At 38.1% G+C, this 13,744-nt stretch overlaps 1 protein-coding gene across 1 annotated transcript; it reads right to left on the bottom strand.

Annotated features, from left to right (window-relative positions):
• Positions 1 to 3,085: 3,085 nt before the first annotated feature.
• On the bottom strand, positions 3,086 to 13,509 carry LOC115220911 (nucleoside diphosphate-linked moiety X motif 19). Its single transcript, XM_029791112.2, has 3 exons — positions 12,359 to 13,509; positions 8,926 to 9,118; positions 3,086 to 4,093 (listed from the first exon to the last, which is right to left on the bottom strand). The coding sequence occupies exons 1-3, from the start codon at positions 13,193 to 13,195 to the stop codon at positions 3,906 to 3,908; spliced, it is 1,218 nt and encodes a 405-aa protein (XP_029646972.1). The 5' UTR covers positions 13,196 to 13,509; the 3' UTR covers positions 3,086 to 3,905.
• Positions 13,510 to 13,744: the final 235 nt, after the last annotated feature.

Below are 13,744 nucleotides of genomic sequence, written 5' to 3'. Positions count from 1 at the left end.
TCTACGAATATGTGTTATATCATGTAGATTCCGAATATACAAAATTTGGGAGGGGGGGTGTTTTAGGAGGGGTGAAGGTGGGGGATTTCAGAAATTTCACCGGAGTCCAATTCAATTCGTCTTAACTTTCAAGAAAATGGATATTTTTTAATAAAATTCTCTACAAGTATACCTCGGATTATGTAGATTCCGAGGATATAGGAATTTGGGAGCTGTTCCCCATCTGCGGGTGTTTCTGAACCAAGTCATCCATATTTGTTTCATTTTCTCCGTTTTGTGTGTTTGTGCATCCATAGAATTCTACCACCCACGCTCATACACCAAATGCGCGTACATGTTTACCACTTTAGAGACATCAGATCTTATAACTATGCCTTTGAAGGTCACGACTTGTTGTGTTGTCGCTAAAGTGTCAAAGATTTTGATAAACTTGGTCTACAGAAGGGGTGTAAAGAATTTTTATTTCAATAATTCATTCGCCCCACGTTGGGGAATCACGGTACTAGATTAAAGCAGTCCAGATATGACCATCCCATTTTGTATTCAGACATTAGTGTATCTAACAAGACATACTGTATTGTGTATTATTGTTTAGCCCTAGGCCAGACCTGACCATACCAGCAGGTGTTCCAAATATGATCATCCCATCTTTCATCCAGGCATAGTCAATCTAAGACTACAATATCTAATGTGTCCCTCTTTGCTACTGTATAACCCCAGGTCAATCTTTATCCAGCAGATCTAGATGTTCCATATGTGACCAACTCATCTTTTATTCAGGCTTTACACAGTGTATCTAGCACTATATTATCTTTAACCCTAGGTCAGTCCTGATCCAGAAGACCTGGGTGTTCCAGATATGACCATCTCATCTTTTATTCATAGTGTATCTAGGATTACATTAATCTCATGTGTCCATCCTTGTTGCTGTTTAACCCCAGATCAGTTTTGTTCCAGATGTGACCATCCCGCCTCTACCCTCTCCATTGTGTTGGCTGAAAATCTTTTGGTCTTTTGTTTGGAAACAGGTTTACTGGAACAAAGGTGGTTTCTTGAAGCTGAAGTTGGCAGACTTTGGTTTGGCTATGGAAATAACAGAAGACATTTATACGGTGTGTGGCACACCAACATATGTGGCACCAGAGATCCTAACACAAGAAGGTCAGTAATGCCCTTATATGGGATGAGGGTGGTGGTGGTGGTGGTTGTGGATGAAGGGGTGGGGACGACAGGGTGGAATTGTTGTTTGCATTTAATACACACTGATGTGACACATGCTTAACAATTTACAAATACGTGTGTGTGTGTGTGTGTGTGAGCACACATTTACACACAGGCATGTGTTTATACATACATGCACACACAAAGTATGTATTTATACAAATATATACATCTACTTAAACACACACATACATCTATTTATACACAAACACATGCAGGTGTGTGTTTATACATATATACACATACATCTGTTGATAGATACATACAATATTTAGAGGAGCTGATGAATAAAATATGATAAAAAGGAAAATTATATGCGCACACACATATGTATATGTGTATGCATATATATATATATATATGTATATACGTTCCACATTACACACAGCCTTGTCACACTCTGTGTCATGCTGAATCTCCCCAAGAACTATATTAAGAGTACACGTGTCTGTGGAGTGCTCAGCCACTTACATGCTAATTTCACAAGCAGGCTGTTCTGTTGATCGGATCAACTGGAACCCTCGTGGTCGTAACCAATGGAGTGCCACGACTGGTGAGGCTGATTGAGTTCCAGTGGGTGGCAGGATTGGGGAGAAAGGATTGGCTACATTAACACATGGTTCCAGAAACAATACACAGTAGATGGAAAGAGGCTTGAAACATCCGGCAAGTTTGGACAAGGGTGATGGAGAAGCTGTGGTAGTAACAGGAAGTGGAGGGGACACAGGGAGTAGATTTGAACGTGTTAGTATTGTAGTTTGTTGGTGGAACGAACAATGTGTGGACAATAGCGTGTGTGTGTGTGTGTGTGTGTGTGAGAGAGAGAGGCTGTTCCTTCCTCAGACAGGTGAAAAGGGTTCTAAAAATGAATGGTTTCTCTTTGAACATTTGCAGATGCTAAAGGTCTCATTCGACATCTTCTAGTGGTCGACCGAAGACGGCGTTACACAGCTGTTGACGTACTCTGTCATCCATGGATCCTTTGTGATGGCAACATTACATGGATTCTCCATGGACAGGAGTTGGCCAACAACCAGAAAAGACTCCGTGAAAAGTTGAGCAGTGATGGAAGAAAATATTTGAATAATTTCAAAAAAAAAAAATATGAAAAACAAAATAACCAAAATAACAAAAAAAAAACATTTTTGTCTTGTGTTTTTCTTTTAATATTTGATATGATCCAAGATGGCAAGCTAGCAGAATCGGTAGGGCACCGGGCGACATGCTCCGTGGCCTTTCATCTGTCTTTTCATTTTGAGTTCAAATTCTGCCACAGTTGACTTTGTCTTTCACCATTTCAGGGTTCATGAAATAAATAACCCATACAGCACTGACCTCCACCCCTGAAATTACTGGCCTTGTCACAGAATTTGAAACCATTATTATTATTATCATTATTATTATTATTATTATTATTATTATTAATGGTGACAAGCTGGCAGAATCGTTAGCATGTTGGATGAAACGCTTAGCGGTATTTCGCCCATTGCTACATTTTGAGTTCAAATTCTGGGTTTGAACTCAGGATGTATAAGGCTACAACAACATTCAGCAACTTATTTAGTTCTACCCTCTACCAACGTCTAACAATCTATTACTACTACTACTAATAATAATAATAAATGGTTTCTGGTTTAGTCACAGAGACAACAATTTCAAAAGGAGGGATTTAGTTGATTCCGTTGACCCCAGTATATGACTGGTACTTCATTCTATCAACTCTAAAAAGTGAGGTTAATCGTGATGGGATTTGAATTCAGAATGTAAAACGTAGGAACAAATACCACAAGGTATATATTTCTGATGCTCAAACAATTCTGCCAGCTCATAATAATAATAATAATAATAATAATAATCCCTCCTTATTTTAGCACAAGCCAGCAATTTTTATGGGTGGAGAAGTTGATTACATTGACCCCCCCCCCCCTCCAGTACTCAACTTGTACATATCTTATTGACCCTTATTGAATGAGAGGTAAAGTCGACCTCAGCAGCATTTCAGCTCAGAACATAATCAGGTATGACCAAAAGCAAAATGGTGCCAACCATTCTGTCTAGTACAGTAAGAATTCTGCTAGCTTGCCATTATTTTAATACCATTTTATTCTTCCATGTTTACATGGATTGGACAGATGTTCTCCAACACAACCCTTCACCATTTGAAGTTCAACCACCTTGAGGGATACCTTCTTTTTCCACTTCTTTCCTGGTCCCTCTCCATGTCCCTCTCTTGCAGATTTCATCTGTTTAAATCACGTAGCTTTTCTTTTACCAAACAACCATGCGAAATGCTTAGAGGTATTTCTCCCTTTGATTCAGGGATGTATGCAGCCCCATCTCCTCCCTTAAGCACTACATCCGACATCACCCATTCCTAGTTTTTCTCTTTCAGCTCGTTTCAATATCACAGAGAAAATATAATAAAAAAATAAATTCATTTTATCAAATCTATTAACAAAAATAATTCTATCCATTTCACAAAAAATGTCAAACTGTGAGTGTAAAAGATTTTCATTTCTTTTGTTTGGTGAAGAGATACATTTTATGAGGTTGCACAAATCTGTATTTTAAATTAAAAAACAAAAATTGCCCTGAAAATCCTGTGAAAACAAACCCCTGTCCCCAATCCCTTATTTGTAAGGACAATTAAAATTCATACCATTATATTTATCATTCTTTAAATTCTATAAACGACTCGTGAGGCACTCTGCGTGCCCTACTAGGGATAGTGGAACAGTTCGATAAATCCAGTTCTCTTTCGGATCAAGATGATTCAGAAAATTACCAGACGAACGGATCTCATCCCTGGTGAAAGGTAAAAACAATTCTTCATACTCTTCTTCGTTTGGCTTCTCAGGGTAGAGGTAGTCACCTGCAAGAATAAATTGTAACTGAAGACCTGAGTTCAAACACAACTAAAGTTTAGCTGGACTTCACCTTTTTTTGTTTTTTAATTAGTGACACCAGTTTTAAAGAAAGTGTTATTTTAAAACAAGAAATTGTTGCAGTGAAATATTGCAATTATTTTGATGTTGTGCAGTGGTACTGCAAAGAGATCATTGCAGTCTAGGGTACACAGGGTCAATCCTAGGGCATGATAGTGAAGACAGGATAATCATCTTATTAAAGTTGTCTAAATTCTAATGAAAGCCGTCAGTAGTCTGTGAGACAACCAGTCCCTGTGTCTGTGTGTATAGATCATCATCATCATCATCATCATCATTTAACGTCCATTGTTCATGCTGGCATGGGTTGGACGGTTTGACCAGGGCTGGCAAGCTGGAAGGCTGCACTAGTCCCCAGTCTGCTTTGACCTGGTTCCTACAGCTGGATGCCCTTTCTAGTGCCAACAACTCTGAGAGTGTAATGGGTGCTTTTATGCGCCACTGGCACAGGTGCCATTTGCTTGACACCAGTATCTGCCACATCTGTGATTTTGCTCAGCTTGATGGGTCTTCTTCCCATGGATGACATAGTGCCAAAGGTCTCGGTCATTGCCTCCATGACTTTCAACAATCGAAAGGATCTTTTCATGTGCCCCTAGTACCATCCACTTTGCCTCTGTGAGATGCAATCCTCAAAAGGTGCTTTTTATGTGCTACTGGCATGGGTGCCAGTTATGTGACACCAGCACCAGGCATGACTACGATTTCACTTGGCATCCGTTTTCCATGCTGGCATGGATCAGACGGTCTGATAGGAATCTTGCAGTCTGGGTCACATCAAGTACATTCATATGTAAAGTGGTGTCTCGCTAAAGATCTTGATTCTGGAGCAGTCATGTTGTTACTTGCCCACTTCATTTAGGGAATATATACGTATTTTACACTACGTAACACTGCGCAATTCCTGAAGTAGATCCAAAGGAAATGTACCCCAACTATGGATAACATCAGGTAGCCCAAACTGTAGCAGTGCTTTACTCAACACATCAGCATAGTACCTCTGGATCATTGGGCGACATGCTGTGCTTGAGTCAAGTACATCAACCTATTTAGTCAAGTACATCAATATCAAAATCAAATCAAACCACAATCAAATGGAAATTGTAGTCGTGGCTGATGCCAGCACCAACTGACTGGCTCCTCGTGTCAGTGGCACATAAAAAGCACCATCCGAATGTGGCTAATGCAAGCACCACCTTGACTGACTCCCGTGCTGGTGGCACGTAAAAAGCAACCACTACACTCTCGGAGTGGTTGGCATTAGGAAGGGCATCCAGCTGTAGAAACACTGCCAGATCAGACTGGAGCCTGGTACAGCCTCCTGGCTTCCCAGACCCCAGTTGAACCGTCCAAACCATGCCAGCATGGAAAACGGACGTTAAACGATGATGATGATAATATATATCTACACATTTTTTACATGTATATATATTTTTTATACATTAAAATCTAAGGTTTTATCTATTTATTTGAATCATTCTCTCCGTCTCTGTGTGTGTGTGTGTGTGTATATATATATATAATATATATATATATATGTATGTATGTATATATGCATATATATATAATTAATAAAAAATGGAGAAAAAAGACAAGAAACAAACAATACGAAGACATGGTAGATGCAAAGAATTAATAAGACACTCAGGGAAGGAAAGAAATGGTGTTTATGTTTCGAGCAAAACTCTTCTTCGGAAAGAGGAGACGGAGGAAAGCCCAAGAGAAAAGAAAGACAGAGGAAATTAATCGCCAGCAATCCACATGTAGCTACATTTTGGAATATATATATATGTGTGTATATATATAAATAAGCATGTATAAAGTATAAGTGTATGTATAAAACATTGTATATATAAGAGGTAAGTTACAGCGTTTAGACAGTACAATCTTCTTTCATCCAAGCAAGATATTTAATCACAGACAGAGCATAATGACTCAGCAAATAGTTCTTAATTACTAATTAAGTTTCATCAATTCATTTTCACCGTAATAATAATAATTATTACATATAAAACAATTCGTCTAGTAAAACAGACACAACCTAATTAGGAATTAAGGTCTTTTATTATGACATTAAATACGATAGCCATTGACGGTCATTTACGTATACACACACACAAACACATACACCAGGGAGTTCAGAATCATCGTTGCTATCACGAAAGAACAGCATTGACGGTTTGACACATTCAAAGACAGTGATGTAAAGGGAATAACTCTATAGAACTAACATTGTCGGTCCATTTGAAATGACCAACAGCAGGTCACAGACATACACATATATATATTGGGTTGTCCGGAAAGTTTGTGCCGATTTATAGTAGCTTACCTTTCGACTTATTTTAGAACATGGTTGAGTCCATAAAATAGGATTTAACTACACCTCCATTTAGAGCACAGTTTAAGCTATCTTTTCACGGAAGAAGATTTATGTTCCTATTACCTGTGTTAATTATGTAACCCTTTAAAATGAAAGATAAGAAAGTTCATTTTCGGCACTTGATACTTTAGGAAACAGACAAAAATTGCTGCAGCTCGGCTGGGATGTGTTACCCCACCCTCCATATTCACCAGATATTGCTCCTTTGGATTTCCACTTATTCAGGTCTCTGCAGAATAGTCTTAATGGTAAAAATTTCACTTCCTTGAATGACGTAAAAAAAGATACCTTGATGAATTCTTTGCCATGAAACCATATCAATTCTGGGAAGAGGGTATTTTCAAGTTAAAGGAAAGATGGAGACGCATTGTGCAACAAAATGGTTCATATTTGGTTGATTAAAAATGTAATGGCAAGTATTTATTGACTTTTTTCTTTCCTTTAAAAATCAGCATGAACTTTCCGGACAACCTAATACATATGAATAAATGTAAGGACGCGAGCTAGGCAAGTCGATATAAAAACAATGTACATATGTATTGGGTCGGTGCATAATTATTGCAGCTTTTTTTCAACAAAAACAATAATATTTAACAAAAAATCTTTAAATGATGGTCTGACCGTCTGCCAAGCAAATGGGAAGCAGTAATTGAAGTAGATGGTGAATATGCTCCGGAATAATCCTTTAAAGATGTTTTTGTTACATTGCTGTTATTGTTTTTGTGGAATAAAATGTTGAAAAAAACCGCAATAATTATGTACCATCCCAATATATATATATATATACATAAAAGCCCGGTTTACATAGAATAGAAATGATATGAGGGAGTAAAGAAGTTGAATAAGAGTTTCACAAATCAAATAGCTGTTTCTGGGGTTTTGGTGATCCAAAATAATGATTGTAGATTGATTTCATCATCGGATAATACCAGCCTCCATTTTCAGGGATGAATTTTACATTTGAGACATTGACAAAATGTATTTTAAAGATGGAATGATTTTGGACCACCAAGCCCCAAGAAACAGCTGTTGGGCTCATAAAAGTCTTACTCAACCCTTTTAATTCCGGATATCATTGCTATTCTGTGTGAGTCGGACTTCTTTTATATGTATATATATGTACATTTTTTGTATTAAATGTGTTTAATATTCTGTGTAAATCGACTTACCTAACTTGCTTGTCCTTACATTTCCTCCTCTACATAGTCAAGTTCAAATCTCTTAAGCATTACGAAGGGTATTCAGTACTGAGAATACCTGTCTAATCTATCTCTCTCTCTCTCTCACTCTATATATATATATATATATATATAAAATAAATGCGCCCTTTTAAAGCCTAGTCAGGCTCATGGGCCCGGTTTCCTGGTTTCTATGGCGTATGTGTCCCCAGCTGGACTGGACGCCAGTCCATCGCAGTGTTACTCATTTTTGCCAGTTGAGTGGACTGGAGCAATGTGAAATGAAGTGTTTTGCTCAAGAACACAACGTGTCACCCAGTCCAGGAACTGAAACCACAATCTAACAATCATAGTGCTGACACCCTAACCACTAAGCCATGCGCCTCCATATATATATATTGTTGAAGACCCTCGCCCAAGGTGCAACACAGTGGGACTAAACCCGGAACCACATGGCTGGGAAGAGAGCTTCTTCACCACACACCCATGGGTGATTATGAATAAGAGTTTTACAAACATCTTCTAAAGCTGATGACAGATTATATAACAATGTCTACAGCAGACCTTTACAAAACGGTATTGACATGGAATATTCCTGCACCAGTGACAGGTTGTGCTATGACCCTCAAAACATTGGTTTCAAATTTTAGCACAAGGTCAGCAATTGTGTGGGGTGAGTGCAACCCACTGAAAATATTGCAGCATTTTTTTGCACAGAGCTAATTAATTCCACCACATGTACCCCTTGAGGGCTGGCTCTGGCTCCCATCTTATCTTCTAAAACACAGGTAGTCATGTATCTCCCTTATACCAAGACACCTGTGTTTCTTACTCTCATAGTTTAATCTCTTAACATCTGGTATGAAGCCTTGCTCCCGCTCCTGCCACTTTGTCAAGGGGGCTTTTTTAAAATCTTTTTCATTTTCCTGCTCTTTTCCTCTATTGCAAGCGACTTTGTGACCTCAGTATTACCAATGATGCAAAGACAGCACCCAGTACACACTGTGGAGTGGTTGGTGTTAAGAAGGGTATGCCGAAGATGGTATGGAAACTCAAGGAAGCCCTGCAACTAACCAAATCCTGTCATACTGAAACCTTATTGTTGCAACCAAGGGTGAACCAGGAACTGAGATGAGAAGAAGAAATGTTCTCAACAGGAAAATAACTAATATATAAATATAAAAAAAAAAAAAGAAATTACCTGGTAAAAAAACCAATACCCCATCTTTGCAATTGATTTTCACAGGTAAGAATCTCTTGGGTTGTAAATAGGGAATCGAGGTGACCGAATTGTGAAGGTCTTCCCAGCTGGAGGAGTTCAGGTGGTAGATCTCCCATAATTGCGGAGGGAAAATATGAAGTTTCTGTGAGAAATATTCCATTGGTGTTAACCACTGGACAGGAATATAAAAGAAGATGATACACATTATATCAAAATTATATTAAAATTAAGGATAAAATCTATATTAGATTTTATCAGGGAGTTAGCATGCAATCAACCAGTTAAGGTTAAATTAATCAATTTATAAATATCTATCAAGGGCAACAGAATACGTACACAAGTTGCCAATGTCTAAAATCTACCTTAAAATATCACCATAAAGTATAAACCCATGCTGAACATGTGTAAATAAATGAAACAGATTCATGAAATGGTTCAATTACACATCAATTGCTTTCAAGATTAGGGGGTAATCCCTTTTTCTGTCATCAATGTAATATAACCCAATCAATGCATATCAACACAAACAAAATACACACCCATGAAGCAGAACGGCTCCACAGCACAAATACACCGTTTGAACTTATATACTCTTTTATTAGTTTCAGTCATTTGACTGCGGCCATGCTGGAGCACCGCCTTTAATCGAGCAACTCGACCCCGGGACTTATTCTTTTGTAAGCCCAGTACTTATTCTATCGGTCTCTTTTGCCGAACTGCTAAGTAACGGAGACGTAAACACACCATCATCGGTTGTCAAGCAATGCTAGGAGGACAAACACAGACACACAAACACACACACGCATATATATATATATATATATATATATATATATACACGACAGGCTTCTTTCAGTTTCCGTCTACCAAATCCACTCACAAGGCTTTGGTCGGCCCGAGGCTATAGTAGAAGACATTTGCCCAAGGTGCCACGCAGTGGGACTGAACCCGGAACCATGTGGTTGGTAAACAAGCTACTTACCACACAGCCACTCCTGCGCCTGTATACAGAATAAGAATTCAAAAATCTCGTTTCATTTATTTCAATCACATGTTAATAACCAAATATTATTAACCAAATATTATTAACCAAATATTATTAACATGTGATTGAAATAAATGAAACGAGATTTTGAATTTTTGTTTTGTATATAAGCACAAACAGTGTATTTGCGCTGTGGAACCATTCTGTTTCATGGGTGTATATTTTGTTTGTATTTATCTGCATTGATTGGTTTATATAACACTGATGATAGAAAAAGAACCACTTGATGAATCTGTTTCATTTATTTGCATGTGTGTTTATACTTTGTGGTGATACAACGGCTGATTGGGTACCACTTTTGTAATGTCTTATTTATATGCTTTCTACTGAGATAGATAATAAATATATTTTATCTCTTAAGAATCTATATTGATAAACCCATCACTTATAACTTAATTATAAGTGCTATCACTAAACATAAATCCTAACTCAAGCTACATAAATGCCGTAGTGAAAAGTATATATATCAATACATTTGAAAGGACATGTTGAATGTGCATGTATGTTGAAGATAAGTTTGTGTTCTTTTTCACCGCTATAAAAACAGTTTCATAATTGCAGAAATAAATTTCATTAACAGGTTGGAAAGAAGTGAAGAAAGAGAAAATATTTACTACATTGGTTTATTTATGTACATTTAATATTTACAGTACATTTAGGAGTAAGGCAATTTGTCATAGAGAATTACGACCAACGAATACTAGTCTAAGTGTCGTGAAGTCTATTGATAATCAAACATCACTATTGTGAGTGTTGTGGAGTTTAGTAACAACCAACTGATTAATTTCCCAAAAATCAGGGTTTTTAAAACTGCTCATACCTGAATTCTAAGAACCGTATTTCATGAAAGAATTCTCTTTAATGAAAGTTTAGAATTCTAATATGGGCAGTAATTTTAACCAATCATGACCATTGCCTTTTACGACTAGCTTGTTGCTCGCTACAATGATAACTTGAGGTAGATTTTAGACATTGGCGTCTTTTTCTAGTTGGTGACTTGTATACATACTTGCTTGTGAAAACTTGTTGAGGCAAGTGAAATCGATATCGAAATCAAATTCGATGACTGGCCTCCATGCTAGTGGAGTGCTAAGAAAACCATACAGTGAGATCGGGGCCAGAGCAACAAGCTGGCCTCCAAGCCAATGGCGTTAGGAAGGGCATCCAGCCAGATCAGATTGGAGCCTGTTGCAGCCATCTGGTTTGCCAGACCTCAGTCAAATCGTCCAACCCATGCCAGCATGGAAATCAGATGTTAAACGACGATGATGATGATATGTATCAAATGATAAGAAGAAGACAAAGAAAATTCTTTAAGACATCTTTAATAATTTGTAGTAGTTTAAGACAGACTGCCCGTGGGGGCTCATCTATAAGGACGACATAGTATTTATAGCAGAGACTCTGGAAGATTAAGAGGAAAAAATTCCAAAATTTAGAATTGCAATGTCTTAGTGTTGACTTAGAGAAGAAAGTAGAAGAGAAGAAAGAAGTCTGATAACATCCGAGAAATGGGTCGGTCATTATTTAGGACAGGAGTTAGTAGATACCTTGATGTAGTGTAGCCTGGTGCATCTATTGATGCCCAAGAATTGTAGTGGATTTGAAGACAAGCTGATGCTGAATAAATATTTTAGCTGTGGAGTAGTGATCCATCACAACACCATTAAGGGGAAGTGATTTTGTAGCAATTTAAAAGTAGTTTCTTTTCTGTAAGTGACTTAATCAACAGCTGGGGAGGGTGTAAAGATAGAAAGTGTAGTGGCCCAGGATTAGAAAAGGGTTGAATAAGTTTAGGGAGTTATTACCTTAACTGACAATAAGATAATTTCTCTGAGTGAAGAACAGAGTAAGATGCACGTGTACAAATTGCAATGCTGTATGGGTGGTGAGAGGGTGGGCCCTGAAGGGCAAAGGTTGGAAAAGAACGAAATGAGGACAATCTGTTGCATAACAAGGCAGTCACGCTAATCCTGCCTGAGAATTACGTTAAGGGTACACGTGTCTGGGGAATACTCGACCACCTATACTCCAATTCCAAGAGTAGATTATTCGGTAGATCGAACGAGCGAAATTGTATCTTCACACACACACGCACACATTGTTTGTCTTTATACCAATCCAATATTAATTAAACTGAAGAATTAAATATTTTTTGGTAGAATAATATGTTTACTAAATTTTTGAGTGAAGAGGAGGGACAATGACTTTGAAATATCAAACAGTGGACGAAAACTAGCAGGCCAAGATTTTAAGGGCAACACCCACGGACATCCTAGATACACGCAAGCGCATTCTTTTTTTTTTTTTTTTTTTTAATATTTCTATGAACAAACAATCACCATTATGAAAGTATTTTTCACTAACCTTGTAGTCGACGTATTCCATCCCATCTAAGCGTATGTTTGGATGTTGGTGTTCATCAAGAAATGTTATATAAAACACTGTGTCGAATCGTTTACTTGTGGCGTGGGTTGGCGTCAACCAGTTGGACCATTCGGACAGGGCTGTTATGTCGGGAACAAGCTTCAATTCTTTACACATGAATAAAAAGTTTTCTGGGTTCTCCACAACACTTTGTCTCCAGAATTCCGACAAATCAAGTGGCAGGTGACATATTTTCGGTATACACCGCCTCCTGAATACTTGTCCATTTCTTGTGTCGTGGTTTTGCATAAAAGATTCCTCTTTGTCTTCGTCTGTTTTATTTTCTTCTGCTTTTCGTGCAAACAAGACACCGATTTCTTCGAATACCTCTCGAATGGCTGTGATTCGGAAGGCCACTTCGCTGGGTATTGCACTAAACTCCGGCAACCTCTGTCTCCGGTACATCGGGGTCCCTTGGTTATTATCACCAACACAATTCTTTCTCCGATTGTTCTTAAAGAAATTCACCATTTGACCTTCGGGTGTTTGATCTTCACCTTGTTTAAGGGAACCCATGCTCAGCACATCCAACCATTGAGCAGAGAAATCCGCCTCTTCGGCCGCTCCACCTGGAAATACGTGAGCTTTGGGGAAATTGGATATGACAGCAGTTCTCTCTGCCATAAACACTTGGAAATTCGTCTCGGGTGGTCGCGGGGTATTTTCTTGAGGCGGTGGCACCGCGGCCACCTCTTTGTAACATTGTTTCGGTTTCAGCCGCCTCACAATTATAAGGGCCGCAGATTCCTTCCAACAACGGAGAACAGTTGCTGCCATTTGTGGAATAAACTCCTGGTTCCTGTCTTAGCAGTGACGGATATCAATGTTTGACAAAATATTTCAAACTAGGACACATGTGTGTGTGTGTGTGTGTGTGTGTTAGTCGATGACAAATGTTGCAGAATGCGACATCAAAATCCACTGGGAGAGAAATATTAGTTGCGACTTCGTAAAGCCATTTGCCTGGTGTTGTCTTCTTTTTTCTTTAATCTTTAATCCTTCTTCTTTAACCTTTACTCTTTAATCCTCAAGAATGCGAAACGTCGTTAAGGTTTAACAGTTACCTCCCTTACATCTACAACCGGTGACACCCAAGATATGACCACTTTAACAAAGATTCCGGACTTTACCGTCTGACAGAGAAACTATTTCGAAATGAATACTTAACGATGCGATTGATTTTTTCTTTTTGTCTTTCTAGTTGTATTCAATAAAATTTGAATACAATTTATAATCCATTAAATTATTTTCTTCTAATTGTATTCTTAGTTGGGATTTCGGCTATTATTAGGTTTACGGTTATTGTCTTACGATAAAACTTTAAGA

This window comes from Octopus sinensis, linkage group LG17 (assembly GCF_006345805.1).
Source record: "Octopus sinensis linkage group LG17, ASM634580v1, whole genome shotgun sequence".
In the NCBI taxonomy this organism is placed as follows: domain Eukaryota; kingdom Metazoa; phylum Mollusca; class Cephalopoda; order Octopoda; family Octopodidae; genus Octopus; species Octopus sinensis.
This window is presented reverse-complemented; position numbering and strand designations above follow the sequence as displayed.

What these genes read in the sequence shown, in the direction of transcription:
- LOC115220911 (XM_029791112.2), bottom strand. Translation starts at nt 13,195, where the DNA reads ATGGCAGCAACTGTTCTCCGTTGTTGGAAGGAATCTGCGGCCCTTATA. An exon ending in TGGAATACGTCGACTACAAG is followed by an intron (nt 9,119 to 12,358) that starts GTTAGTGAAAAA and finishes ATTCCTGTCCAG; the next exon opens with TGGTTAACACCAATGGAATA. An exon ending in GGTATTGGTTTTTTTACCAG is followed by an intron (nt 4,094 to 8,925) that starts GTAATTTCTTTT and finishes TTATTCTTGCAG; the next exon opens with GTGACTACCTCTACCCTGAG.